This window comes from Equus przewalskii, chromosome X, assembly GCF_037783145.1.
Source record: "Equus przewalskii isolate Varuska chromosome X, EquPr2, whole genome shotgun sequence".
Lineage (NCBI taxonomy): Eukaryota > Metazoa > Chordata > Mammalia > Perissodactyla > Equidae > Equus > Equus przewalskii.
The window spans coordinates 120,976,908-120,990,869 of NC_091863.1; the positions used below are offsets into that span (position 1 = coordinate 120,976,908).

At 40.5% G+C, this 13,962-nt stretch overlaps 1 protein-coding gene across 1 annotated transcript in view; it reads left to right on the forward strand.

Annotated features, from left to right (window-relative positions):
• The first annotated feature begins 4,464 nt into the window (after window positions 1–4,464).
• LOC103564909 (uncharacterized) overlaps window positions 4,465–13,962 on the forward strand; it is a 28,055-nt gene continuing 18,557 nt past the window's right edge. The window contains exon 1 of the mRNA XM_008540839.2: window positions 4,465–5,045. Coding sequence (XP_008539061.2) covers window positions 4,882–5,045 — 164 coding nt within the window. The 5' untranslated portion in view covers window positions 4,465–4,881. The remainder of the gene's footprint in view (window positions 5,046–13,962) is intronic.

Consider the following 13,962-nt stretch of genomic DNA (forward strand, 5'->3'; position numbering starts at 1 on the left):
GTTCTCAGACATTTGTGTGCATGTCACCCTCCACTGTGTAATGTGCTAGAGAGAGCTCTCTCTAGACTAGGCGACAGTAGACTTGGCGTCTAGTCCCAGCCGTGTCTCTAACCCACTCTGTGACTTTAGATAATCACTTAGTTCTCTGGATGTCTGTCGCTCTGTGAAATACAGTTCAATTTAGCAAATATCTTCTGAGTGACAACTCCATAACAGGTCCTGTGAGATATGCTATGATGAGCAAAACACAAATCTTCCTCTCAAGTTATTTTCTGCGTTGGAGGTTATACCTGCAATTTATCAAACACTTACAATAGGTCAGCAATGCTAAGTACTTCACAAGTCTTACTTCCTTTAATCCTCACAGTAACCTTGTGAGGTTAGAGCTAATATCATCCCCATTTTACAAATGTGGAAACTAAGACTTTGAGAAGTTAAGTAGCTTGTCCAAGGTCACACTCTGGATAGCCCTTTAACCACCATATCACATCGATGGACGTCTGTCAGAGGACAGAGTTCAGGTGAGCTCTTTTTGGTCTGGCTTCATATATGAGGTAGATTCTTAATCCAATAGGACTGAGGGTAGCATTTTGACAGGACAAACAGAAGTTAGATATATGTATTAGCACTTTACAGATGGGGAAGCTGAAGTTTAACAAAGTCATATAACTTGCCCAAAGTCACAAGATAGTCCACGACTCAAACCCGTGTTGTTCTTTCTTACGATCGAGAATACGGGTTCCTTCCCCAGGCTAAGGCCAACCTCTCTGCTTGTGCCGTGGATCCCATCTCTTTCTCCTTCTCGAGGATCTGGCTCTTCATCAGTTCTTCCCTGTCATGTGTGGGAATAACCTCTTCCTCTGGCCTGTCTCTTTTGCCGCAGCAATTAAATATAAATATGTCCAAAAATCTTCCTGCATGAAAAATCCCTCCTCTTATCCTTATCTCAGCTGCCTCTCAAGCTAATGAACTCTCTCTCTCTTGCTCTCATAGCCTTCCTTCCGGAAGGAGTTGTCTACACTCAATGTCTCTACTTCCTTACCTCTCAGTCACTCCCCTCCCACTGCAATCTGGCTCCTGTCTCCAACACTTCTCATACACCGCTTTTACCAAATTCATCAACGACATCCTTGTCACTATGCAATGTTTCATTTCTCATCTTGCTTGACTTCTCTGCAACAGTCGATGAACTTGACTAATACCCCTTCTCCTGAGGGTTTTCCTTTGGCATGTAAGCCATAGTGTTCTTCTGTCTTTTTTTCCCATCTCTTTCTCTCCTTCCCTGTTTCCTTTGTAGGTTCACTGTCTTCCCACTTACTCACATTGTATTATTCTTTTAATGTTTGCTGAATTCAGTCTGCGATTATTTTTTTGTGGACTTCTGTGTTTCTGCTCATGAAGGATATTGTCTAGAGTTTTATTTTCTTGTAATGTTTTTGTCCGGTTTGGGTATCATGGTAACACTAGCTTCATAAAGTTAATCAGAAAGTGTTTTTCCTCTTCTATTATCTGGAAGAGATTGTATAGAATTGGTGTTAATTCTTCCTTAAGTGTTTGGTAAATTTTTCCAGTAAAATTTTCCAGTGAAATTTAATTTATTTAATAGTTATAGGACTATTCAAGTTACATATTTCATATTGGATGAGTTGTGGTTTTTTTTGTGTTTTTCAAGGAACTGGTCCGTTTTGTCTAAATTATCAAATATACGTGTGTAGAGTTGTTCATAGTACGCCCTTCTTATCATTTTGATGTCTGTAGGGTCTATTTTGATATCTCTGTTTCATTCCTAATATTGGTCATTTGTGTCTATATTTTTTCGTCAGTCTTGCTAGAAGTTTGTCAATTTTATTGATCTTTACAAAGAACCAATTCTTTTTTCATTGACTTCTCTTTTTTTTTCTGTTTTCAATTTCATCAATTTCTGCTCTTATCTCTATAATTTCCTTCCTTCAGTTTGCTTGGAGTTTGTTTCACTCTTGTTTTTTTAGCTTCTTGAGGTGGGAGCTTAGATTATTGATTTGAGAGTTTTCCTCTTTTTCTATATGCATTTAGTACATAAATTTCCCTCTCAGCACTGCTTCAGCTATGTCCTCCACATTTTGGTATGTTGTATTTTCATTTTCATTCAGTTTAGTGTATTTTCTAATTTTCCTGAGACTTCCTCTTTGACCCATGGATTCTTTTGAAGTGTGTTGTTTAGCTTCTGTGTGTTCACAGACTTCCCCATTATCTTTCTGTTATCGAGATCTAGTTTGATTCCATTTTGGTCAGAGAATACACTATATATGATTTTAATTCTTTTAAATTTGTTAAGGTTTTCCCTGTGGCCCAGGGTATATTCTGTCTTGGTATATATTCCATGGGCCTTTGAAATCAGATAATGTCAGTCCTCTGACTTTATTCTTTTTTTTCTAAATATTTTTGGCTATTCTAATTTCTTTATCTATATATAATTTAGAATTTGGTTTTTTAACATCTGCTATATCTACTAAAAAGTTTTCTGGGATTTGTATTGTGACTGCCTTGAATCTACAGATCAATTTGGGGAGATCTGACATCTTAACAATATTGTCTTTCAAAGCGTGGACATAGTATATCAATCCATTCGGTTAGGACTTCTTTCACTTCTTTTTTTTTTTCAAAGATTCATTCATTCATTCCTTTATCCAGTAAACAATTTATTCACTCAGTGTCAACCCTGTGGCAGACACTAAGGATAGAGTGGTGAATAAAGCAGATGAGACCTCTGCCCTCAGGGGGAGACAGACAGTAAACAATGATAGTGGGACCAGCAGGGACGCACAAAGGATGGGTATCTCATCCAGTACGGGGCTGCAGAGGAAGGCAGGAGGGGACATTGAAGGCCTTCACAAGGAAGAGCCATCCAACTGGGACCTGAAGGATAAGTAGGAGTTCGCCAGGTGAAGAGGGGAAAGGTATTACAGGCAGAGGAAGTAAGGAGTGCAAAGGCTTTCTTCCAACATTCAGCCCCATGATGGGCCGTCTTGTTTCATGGGACACTAACCTTTGGGGTGGGGAGAACCCCCAGGGACTAGTTTTCAGAGAGGAACTCTGAAGTCATGCAAGTGTGATAATGCATGAAATGTGAGGAGAACATGGATCCAGTCAAGTCTGGCTAGTTGATGGGATGTTAGGAGCAGAAAGGAGGGATGTGAGTGTGTGTATGTGTGTCCCCATCTGTCTTAGGGAGGGGGCTGGATATTGAGTTTGGAGAGGAAAATTGGGAAAGGCTTGTGAAGCCTTGAATGCCAAGTTAACAAGTTTGGACCTTTTCCTGAAGATTGCATGGTAGTGGTCTGAAAGGTTAGATCTGTGTTTTAGAAACAGCAAGTTGACTGTAGTGTGAGAATGGATTGGAAAAATGGCTTAACTCTTTCTCTTCTAGAATGTAAGCTCCATGGGAGGAGGGATTGTATATGTTTTGCTTACCATTGAATCTTCAGCCCGATGCCTAGGACACGGCAGAGCCTCAACAAATATTGGTTGAATAAATAAATGAATGAAGTCGCTGCAAGTGCCCGGACAAGAGATGGTGCTAGGCTGAACTATGCAGCGACAAGTTTCATGTGATATTAAGGAGATAAGGTCAACAGGACCAGCTAACCAAAATGCACATAAACTACTTAGCCCTGGGCCCAGCACAAGGTAGACATTCGATAAGTGGTAGTCATTATTAGCTTTATATCCAAGGTGAAATTTAGTCTGCCTCCCAGGTTTCTGGTTTGGAATTCTAGGAGCATATTGGTGCATAGCACTCACCAACAGTCCACTGAGGTAGAGAGAAGCAGATGTGGGAGTGGGTAAGTGTGGAAGTGAAGATAATGAATTTAGTTAGAGACATTGAATTTTGAGGAAATGTCATGAGATTATAGGCAATAATGATCCAGGAGGCACTGTAGACAATCCTTAGGTACTCTATAGTATTATTAGCAGCTTTACCATGGGCGACCAAGGCCCAAACAACAGAAAAAATGCAAAGGCCACTATCATCCTGAGGGCTTAGACCTGATTTGGGCATGGGGCAGTGTGCCTCTCAGGAGCTTATGGTCAGGAGACGCTTTTTATGAGGCAACTAGACTAGCTTCTTGCTGATATTTTAAGGAGCTGGAGATTTTTTGGCTAGAGCTTGGAAAACAGGGAATGATGTGGAGTCTGACTAGCCAGTGTCATTGGGCAGAGATCTATTGAGCCAGCTTACCAATGGCCCAGGCTCAGCAGACCGAAGTTCTAGCTCTTCTAGCTCTCAGGACATGATAAAGAACAGAAATGTGACACCTAGTACTCCTCTTGCTCTTCGAAATTTCTGAAGATTTTCAACAACTGCAAATATCTAGACTAGATTTCAATCTGTGAGCAAATGATAGAGTTTAGTCAGATTACGTCTTCTTCCCTCCTGGCCAACTGGTTCCCTCTGGTCACTGTTCTCCTTCCCATTCTCAACAGGTTGCTGGTTACCAAGCCAGAGTCCTCGCCTGGCAGCCCATCCACCCAGCAGCCCGCCTGTCTGTATGTCTCCCCACCCACTTGGCCACTGGTTACCCACGTCCCTCAAGTTGCTTCAGTCCCGGTTGCTTTGGCTGCCTAGACCAGAGGAATACCTACAAAAAGGATTCTTCCTATGGTAATCTACTTGTGAGTCTCCTGGTGAAAGGAATGAGTCATACAGTAAAGACAATCTGGTCAATTTAGCCAATTCTGCTCTTCGTAGTTCCTCAGGCTTTGGTGAGAACAGATGACATTTTAAGAATCACCCAGCTGCTTGAGCCCAGGACTGACAGCCTGTTTCCCTGGGGCTTCTGCAGAGACCACTCTGGGCAAGAAATGAGGGAACCTGGCTCAGGAAGATGACTAGGCTGGATAATGCTACCCTCCTCTCCATGGGAGACTGGTGTTGTTTTCTACCCACCAAGCACATTTTCACCACTTGCCATTGAGCAGCCAACAATGGAGAGACTTGGCCCTTTCAGGAACTATCAAGGTTGGCTGAGCTTGAAAGCACCTTCCTCTGGTTCTGGGCACACAAGGTAAGTGCATCGTTTGTGATCATGACCAAACCAAATCCTACTCTTAAATCAAGTGCTTGCCTCAGTTACGAGCTCCCATCTTTGTATTCTTCTGGGAATATTCTATTGTTTGGCTTTTTCCAAAATGCTAAAAGGGGAAATTTGAAGTGTGATGGGTTACCTCCCTGTTTAGCTAGTCGCACTGAATTCTGGGAATCCTTGGGCCTGGTGATATCTTAGCTCTTGTTCTCAAGTAATTCGTGAGGTAAAATTCACGTTGATGACATTATAGTTTTTAAGGCATTTTGACAGCCACTATCTCATTAAAACTGCACAAAAATCTAGTGAAGGCCACACAGGACAGGAATTGTCATCCCATTTTATAGATGAAGAAGCTGAAGCTGAAAGAGGTGAAAAAACTGGTCCGAGGTGAAACAGCCCCAAAGTGGCTGAACCGAGACCCGAACTTAGATTGTCCCTTTTCCAGGTCAATACATCTTTCCCTCCCTCACACTAGCAAGTGCTTTGCCTGCGAGGGCTCATGTGAAGCCAGTTGGCAAATGACATTCATAATAGTCATGTTGGAGAGGGGTGGCAGCCGAATTGGGCTTAACATTTTGCATTGCCATTTTTGCAACTTTGCTCAAGTGGTGCGGAGTCAGATTGCTTTGGCTTTCAGCTCTTCAAGAGGTTATCTCCTGACAAATATCTGTGCCTTCAACAGATCAGCTAATTCACAAGCGTGCTCTCTGACCTTGGAAATTCAAATCAGTGTACTTTGGTTTTCACTAAGAAGACTTCTTTTATATCTAGAATCACAGAATCTTAGAGCTGGAAGGAAATTTAGATCATTAACCCAATTTTCTCAGTCAATAGGCTAGGAAACCGAGGCTTAGAGGGAGTAATAGTCAAGGTCACCCAGCTTGTTAATGGCAGACGTGAGCTACAGGGGCCACGTCTTTTCTTCATATTTCAGAAGAGCTACCATGGGGCAGAGGGAGCAGATTCTCCCCGTGAGTCTTCAAGGCTTGGGAGCGGGACCCACGGCAGATTTGGGTGGGCTCTGAGGAAGCTTCCCAGTCTTTTGTTTTTCACTCCGGGCTTCTTTGGCTTAGGGGCATGCAAGGGAGATGGCTACTGAGGGGTCAGAGAAGGCTATAGGATAGGGTTTGGGGACTCTATCAAGAAAGCTCATAGAAGTCAGACAAGACTGGGCAGGAAGCTACGGCCCACCACTTAGGTGCTTTATGACTTCAGACAAGTGACTTAACCAAAGTTTTGGTCTCTGAGCCCTCCCTTACTTACAAGATGGGTGTAATACTCATTCTTGGGAATATCAAATGAAAGAACAACATATATATATATATATGTGTGTGTGTGTGTGTGTGTGTGTGTGTGTGTGTGTGTGTGTCTAATGTTTAATAGACATTTAGTAGACATTTCTATTAATAGATAGGTAGAGATTGATGATAGATAGATAGGGAACCCATGGAGTGATGTCACTCCCCATAAATAGGCAGCCCACAAAGTCCATGTCCCTCTTGTCATTGTTACCACCATCCTTTAGGTTTCAAATGGCACCAGCGGCCAAGCAGCATTAGCATTAGCACTGAAATCCATCTGTATGCTGGGTCTGTACAAAGGTGATGTCATTAACTGTCAGGGCTGTTATAAGAATTAGGTGAAGAAAATATCACTGATGGATTCAGCATATATTTGGATAGAGTACCTCTCCCAGAGTCTGGCATACAGGAGACCTTCGGAAAAGTGTGGTGAACCAAACATCTGTGGAATGAATTAAAGACAGCTCTGAGTGTATCAGGAAGTCCTCTCAGTGGCCAATAATGCCCATGTGCTCAGATGAGTTGAACAGTGATCTTATGTTGGTGTTTGTGAAGAGTCCCATAATCTTAATAACTACAGCTCTCTGGGGTCACATTTTAGGTCCTAAAAACAGTGGGGAATATGGCTAAGTGGGAGCAGCATTCAAGTCAAAGTTTCTGCAGTGGCAACTAGTTGAACCTGACTGGCAATTAAACATGGGCACAGAGGTGATCTGCTTTCATTTTTCTCCTATGACTAAGCAACTGAACTGACTGAAACTAGGAGCACAGATGCCACTGGAACTGATTGGAATCTTCCCGGGCTCTGTGCCCTGAGGTCGGTAGATGACTGCAGCGGCAACATGATTGTGAACAACTGGGGAATTCCAACATCTCAGGGGTAGGAGGAGGGAAAGTAGCCAAGGCTTTCAGTGCTATAAACCAAATAACCTGAAGCTTCTGTGGGGTTACCTGCCTCGGGGGGCGGGGGGGGGATCAGATTTAGCTAGAGTCTCAGGGCAGATGGAACTGGGTGTGTTGTGTCACTTATGAAGTGAGTGCTCGCTCTGCGCCGTAAAGAACCCAGTCCAGGCTCTGGCACTGAGAAGGTGCTTAGCAAACCTTTGGTGAATGAGTCCAATTGGAGACTCATGGATTATCAAGCACCCAAAAGAGCTTTTGTTTATGTGGGTTCTATCTATTGCTATTTAATATAATGGAAATTAAAGCCAAGAAAATTTAAATATTTCTTTGTTCATTTTGAATAACATTTTTTATGAAAAAACTCATTTTCCGTGGCATTGTTTTGTATCTTTGCGAATCTCTTTAACATCTGGCTTCATAGAAGATGGCTGGATTTTCCTGTTTCTCCCTTCAATCTATTGTGATATATGCCATGCAGCCTCTTGAAAACTCCACGGGGGGCTGGCCCCGTGGCTGAGTGGTTAAGTTCACGCGCTCCGCTGCAGGCGGCCCAGTGTTTCGTTGGTTCGAATCCTGGGCGCGGACATGGCACTGCTCATCAAACCACGCTGAGGCAGCGTCCCACATGCCACAACTAGAGGGACCCACAACAAAGAATATACAACTATGTACCGGGGGGCTTTGGGGAGAAAAAGGAAAAAAATAAAATCTTTAAAAAAAAAAAAAAACTCCACGGTACACTCATGAAAGAAAAAAACCTAATGCCTTAGTATTATTACGAAAATAGTCTTGATCTAGTAGACTCCCTTAAAGGCGCTCAGAAACCCCGGCCATCCGGGGAAATGCTGCTCTAGGGTACACATCTCACAGGGTAATTCCTGGGTCATAGGCTGTGCACGTTTGTAACCTCACCAAATACTTCTAAATCGCTCTCCAAAGCAGTCGTGACAGTATGTACAATCAGCAGCAGCGTTTTGGAGTTCCAGTTTCTCACATCTGAGTCAAAATTTGCTATTATAAGACTTTTAAAATTTTACCAACCTGAGGAGTATGTTTTAAGTTTGCATTTCCATGATTACTACTGAGATTGAATATATTTTCATAAGTTTATTTAGGTTCCCTCTTCTGCGAACTCCCTATTACTGTTTTTTGCAAAACTTTTAATTTTACGTGTTTTTTGAGTATTGATTAATAAGAGTTTTTAATATATTCGTTATATATTCTACTCCTTTATCAGGAATAAGTGTTCTAAACAGTTCTTCCATGATATTGCTTGACATTTATTTTTTCCCAAGACGACTTTTGATGCACAGAAAATTTTAATGTTATCAAAATTATCAATTTCTTTTTACAGTTTATGCTTTTTGAGTCTTACCTATTTAATTCTTTCTTACTCAGAAGTTATAAAAGTGTTCTTAAAATTTTTATTCTAAGAGTTTTAAGAATTTTATTTTCCTATTTAGTTATTTAATCTGTCTGAAAATTGACAAAGATTTTTGATATAAGGTTAGGTAAAGATACAATTTTATGTTTTTAACTTTTATATAAAGATAACCAGCTGTCCTAGGATTATATGGTAAACGTGCCATCATTTCCCCCACTTATTTCCATATATGTAGGGAGCTGTTGCTGGATTCTCTATTTTGTTCCATTAGTCTGAGTAGCCACACTTGGCTTTTCTTCTTCAAAATATTTGGTTATTCTTAATCCTTTACTCTTAAAATTTTTCCGTGAGATGCATAATACATACCAAAGAATATAGAAATTGTTCACGTACAATTTAAATTGTAAAATGAACACGTAACTAGTACCTTGGAAACCCCTGTAAACCTCTGCCCGATCACATCATTCTCCACCCCCGAAGACTGCTGGTGAAGGCTGTCCCTAAGGCCAGCTTAATCGTTCACCTGCTTCTCATTAGAGTTTTACTAACTGTTTATGTAACCCCACTATATATTTTTTAGTGTTGCCCATTCCTTGTATAAATGGAAACATATTACATGTTTTCTCTTGTGACTTGCTTCTTTTGCTCATTATGTCCCTGAGATTCAGCTTTGTGAGATGCATGTAACTATAATTTATTCATTTTTCTTGCTACGTAATATCCCACTGTATGAATATACCACAGTGTATTCTACTATTAATAGACACGTGGGTAATTGTTCAGGTTTATGCACGTTTCAAATAGTTCTACAATGACTATCCTTTTATATGCCTCTAGATGCACCGATGAAAGAGTTTCCCCCAAACAAGGAATGTAATTGCTGGATTCTAGAGTAAGGCACGCCAATTTGGGCAGGTAGTGACAAACTTTTCCAAAGTAGTCATTCCATCGCTACCGGCAGTAGATGCAAGTTCACGTTGCCACACAACTTGTCAACAAATATTCTCTAACATTTTTAACGTTTGCCAATTTGGTAAGTATGGAATAGATCTCATTTTAGTTTTAATTTACATTTTATTTATTAAAATGATCTTAAGCATACATTTAGGGACTCATGCAGTTCATTTCCTTCAAAATGTGTCTTTTGCCCAGTTTTTTTTATTAGGTTATAATTTTCTTATTGATTTTTAGGAGTTCTTTATATATATATAAAGTATATATATAAGTATATATATATACTTTTAAAGATTGGCACCTGAGCTACCATCTGTTGCCAATCTTCTTTTTTTTTTTTATTCTTCTCCCCAAAGTCCCCCAGTACACAGTTGTATGTTCTAGTTGTGAGTTCCTCTGATTGTGCTATGTGGGACGCCACCTCAGCATGGCCTGACGAGTGGTGCCATGTCCATGCCTGGGATCCAAATCAGCAAAACCCTGGGCCGCCCAAGAGGATCGCACAAACTCAGCCACTCGGCCGTGGGGCTGGCCCCCGGAGTTCTTTATATATTCTAGATATTAATTCTTTACCAGCTTTATACACTTAAATATCTTATTCCAGCATGTGGCTCATCTTGTTACTTTCCTTGGAGGCTCTCTTTTTTTGGAGGTTCTTAATTTTTTGAGGGGGGAGGGGGAAGATTGGCCCCGAGCTAACATCTGCCACCAATCCTCCTCTTTTTGCTGAGGAAGACTGGCCCTGAGATAACATGCGTTCCCATCTTCCTCTACTTTATAGGTGGGACGCCTGCCACAGCATGGCTTGCCAAACAGCGTGTAGGTGCACACCCGGGATGTGAACTGGTGAACCCAGGGCCACCAAAGCAGAACATGCGAACTTACTGCTGTGCCATCGGGCCAGTCCCCAGAAGTCCTTAATTTTAATGTAGTTGAGTTTATCATTTTCCTTATTGGTTTGTGCTTGCTCCTTAAACTGAGGTCCTAAAGTTGTACTCCTGTATGGGCTTCTAAATATCTGATAGTTTTGCATTTTACGTTTAAGCCTTCAATACATCTGTAAGGGATTTTCACATGGTGTGAGGTATGAATCTCTTACCGTTTCGTTTCTTTTTTTACATAGATAAACTGTTCTCCAAGAACCATTTGTACTATAGTCCATCCTTTTCAATGCCCTGCAATTCCTTCTCTGTCATCAGTCAGGGTACTGTGTGTTTGCATTCGTTTCTGGACTCTGTTCTATTCCAATGGAGTATTTGTCTACCCTTGCACTAAAACCACATGGTCTTAATTACTATAGTTTTTCTCTTGAATTATTTTTTTAGGAAGATGTGATGTAAAAGAAACACATAAATAAAATTATTTTAGGCATCAGTGTAACATCAAATAACAAATTTCTCATCCGACAAATCCTTAATTATCATCAGAAGAGGATCATAAGCACACAGTATTCACAGCGCTTTATTTCTGTTGAGTACTGTGAATCTTGATGCCTGGCAGAATTTATTCTCCTATCTGGATCATTGTCTTTTGGAATGTCTTGGCTACTTTTTGCTCTTTAGTTTTCAGCATAAATTTTAGAATTAGCTTGTATTACACAAAAAAACTTTGGGAATTTTATTGGAATTGCATTGAATATATAGATCCATTTGGTAGAGAATTGATATTTTTAAGATATTGACTCTTCCTATCTAAGATCATGTTATATGTCTCCATTTATTTATGGTTTTTAAAAGAGTTTTTCAATGAAGTCTCATAATTTTATCCATAAGGGGCTGGCACATAACTTGTTACATTTATTACTAAAAGTTTTATTTTTTTACTACTATAAATGATATTTTTTTAGCTCAGTAGACTGTACCTTTTAAAGCAGATTTAGCTTTATAGAAAGATTGCTTGGAAAGTACAGAGAGTTCCCATACATGCCCTGGCGACCCGCCCCCCATACAGCTTCCCCTGTTATGAACACCTTGCGTTAGTGTGGTACACTTGTTGTGATTGATGAGCCAATATTGAAACATCATCATTAACTAAAATCCACAGTTTAAATTAGGGTTTACTCTTCGTGTTGCACATTCTATGAGTTTTGACGGATGTGTGACGATGTGTATTTACCATCACAGTATCATACAAAATAGTTTTGCTGCCCTAAAAACCCCTTGTGCTCCACCTATTAATTCCTCCCTCCCTCCACCTCTGGCAACCACTTATCTTTTTACTGTCTTCCTTGTTTTGCCTTTTCCAGTATGTAGCCTTTTCAGATTGGCTTCTTTCACTTAGCAACGTGTATTGAAATTTCCTCCATGTCTTTTCATGGCTTGATAGGTCATTTCTTTTTAGCACTGAATCATATTCCATTATACCACTATTTGGATGTACCACTATTTTTTATCCATTCACCTACTGAAGGACAGCTGGATTGCTTCCATGTTTTGGCAATTATGAATAAAGCTGCTATAAACGTCCATGTGCAGGTTTTCGTGTGGACATATGTTTTTCACCTCTTTTGGGTAAATACTCATACGATTGCTGGATCACGTAGTAAGAATATGTATATTTGGTCTTATAAGTAACTGCCAAACCGTCTTCCAAGGTGGCTGTACCATTGTGCATTCCCATCAGCAACGAGTGGGAGTTCCTGCTGCTCCAGCTCCTTGACAGCATCTGGTATTGTCAGTGTACCAAGTTTTGGCCATTCTAATAGGTGTGTAGCTGTATCTCATTGTTTTAATTTGCAATTCTCTAATGACATATGATGTGGAGTATCTTTTCATATGCTTATTTCCCATCGGTATGTCTTTTTTGATGAGGTGTTTGTTAATGTCTTTGGCCCAATTTTTAATTGGGTTGTCTGTTTTCTTATTGCTGAGTTTTAAGAGGTTTTTTTTGTATATTTTGGATAACTGTCCTTTATCAGATATGTCTTTTGTGAATATTTTCTCCCAGTCTGTGGCTTGTCTTCTCGGTTACGGTTTTTTTGTAGATGCCCTTTGTCAGGTTGAAGAAGCTCCTGTCTGTTCCTAGTGTGTTGAGTGTTTTTTTATCATGAAAGGATGTTGGATTTTGTCAAATGTTTTTCTACATCTGTTGAGATTATCATGTGATTTTTGGTTTTTATTCTATTGATATGACATATTACATTAATTGATTTTCAGATGTTGAACCAACGTTGCATTCCTGGGATAAATCCCACTTGATCATTTGTTATGTACATGTTACTGGATTCGCTTTGCCTGTATTTTGTTGATTGTGCTGAATATTTTTGCATTTTGGAACTTTTTTTCTGGTATGTAATTAGGTTACTTGTAATAGTTTGATCTTTTCTGGTCTTTCTTTAAAACTGTAGGAGGAAACAGAGCAGCATTTGTTCTAGAGTTAGTTATTTCCTACCACCAAGGCAAGACTCTTCTGAATACTCTACCCTATGCCCTGTGGGTCATGAGGTTTCCAGTGTGGCTGGTGGGAACTGACTCTATTCCCAGCCCTATGAGGACTAACTCCAAGTACAGAGTCCTTGAACTTTGGGGGAAGATCTTCCTCCAGCCTCGGCTCCTTTATTCAGATGTATGTGCTGATGAGTACTCTGCTGATACTTGAGAGAGATCCTCTGTGAATCTCCATCATTTTCTCTTTGTGCAGGTCTCTCTTCTTTGGTACTCTGTTCTACCTAACTCTAGCTGCCTTGGTCTCCTCAGGGTCTCAGAATCCTTCCTCATCTTCAGGGAAACACAAATCAGGTGTGGTGTAGTGGAAAAAGAACTGGGCTGTGAGTCAAAAGGCCTGGTTCCTAGACTCTGCCATACCATTGCCTCATTGTATGGCCTTGATCATGCATCTGCCATTCTATGAGCCTCAGGATCTCTCTGTCTGTTTTTTTTTTTTTTAAAGATTTTATATTTTCCTTTTTCTCCCCAAAGCCCCCCGGTACATAGTTGTGTATTCTTCGTTGTGGGTTCTTCTAGTTGTGGCATGTGGGACGCTGCCTCAGTGTGGTCTGATGAGCAGTGCCATGTCCGCGCCCAGGATTCGAACTAACGAAACACTGGGCCGCCTGCAGCGGAGCGCGCGAACTTAACCACTCGGCCACGGGGCCAGCCCCTCTGTCTGTTTAACAAAAGCATTGCTTGAGATGACTCTTCAGCTCTAAAATGCATAACAACATACATGTGTCTTGTGCTTCACAATTTACCAATAACTCTCATATTCATTTTCTCATTTATTCCTTCTCCAGATAACTCTGTGTGGTAGTCAGGGCAAGAATCATTATTCTATCTTATAGATGAGGAAACTGAGTCTCAAAGATGTTATATCACAAGGCTAATAAATAGTAGTATTTGGACTCAAATTCAGGCTT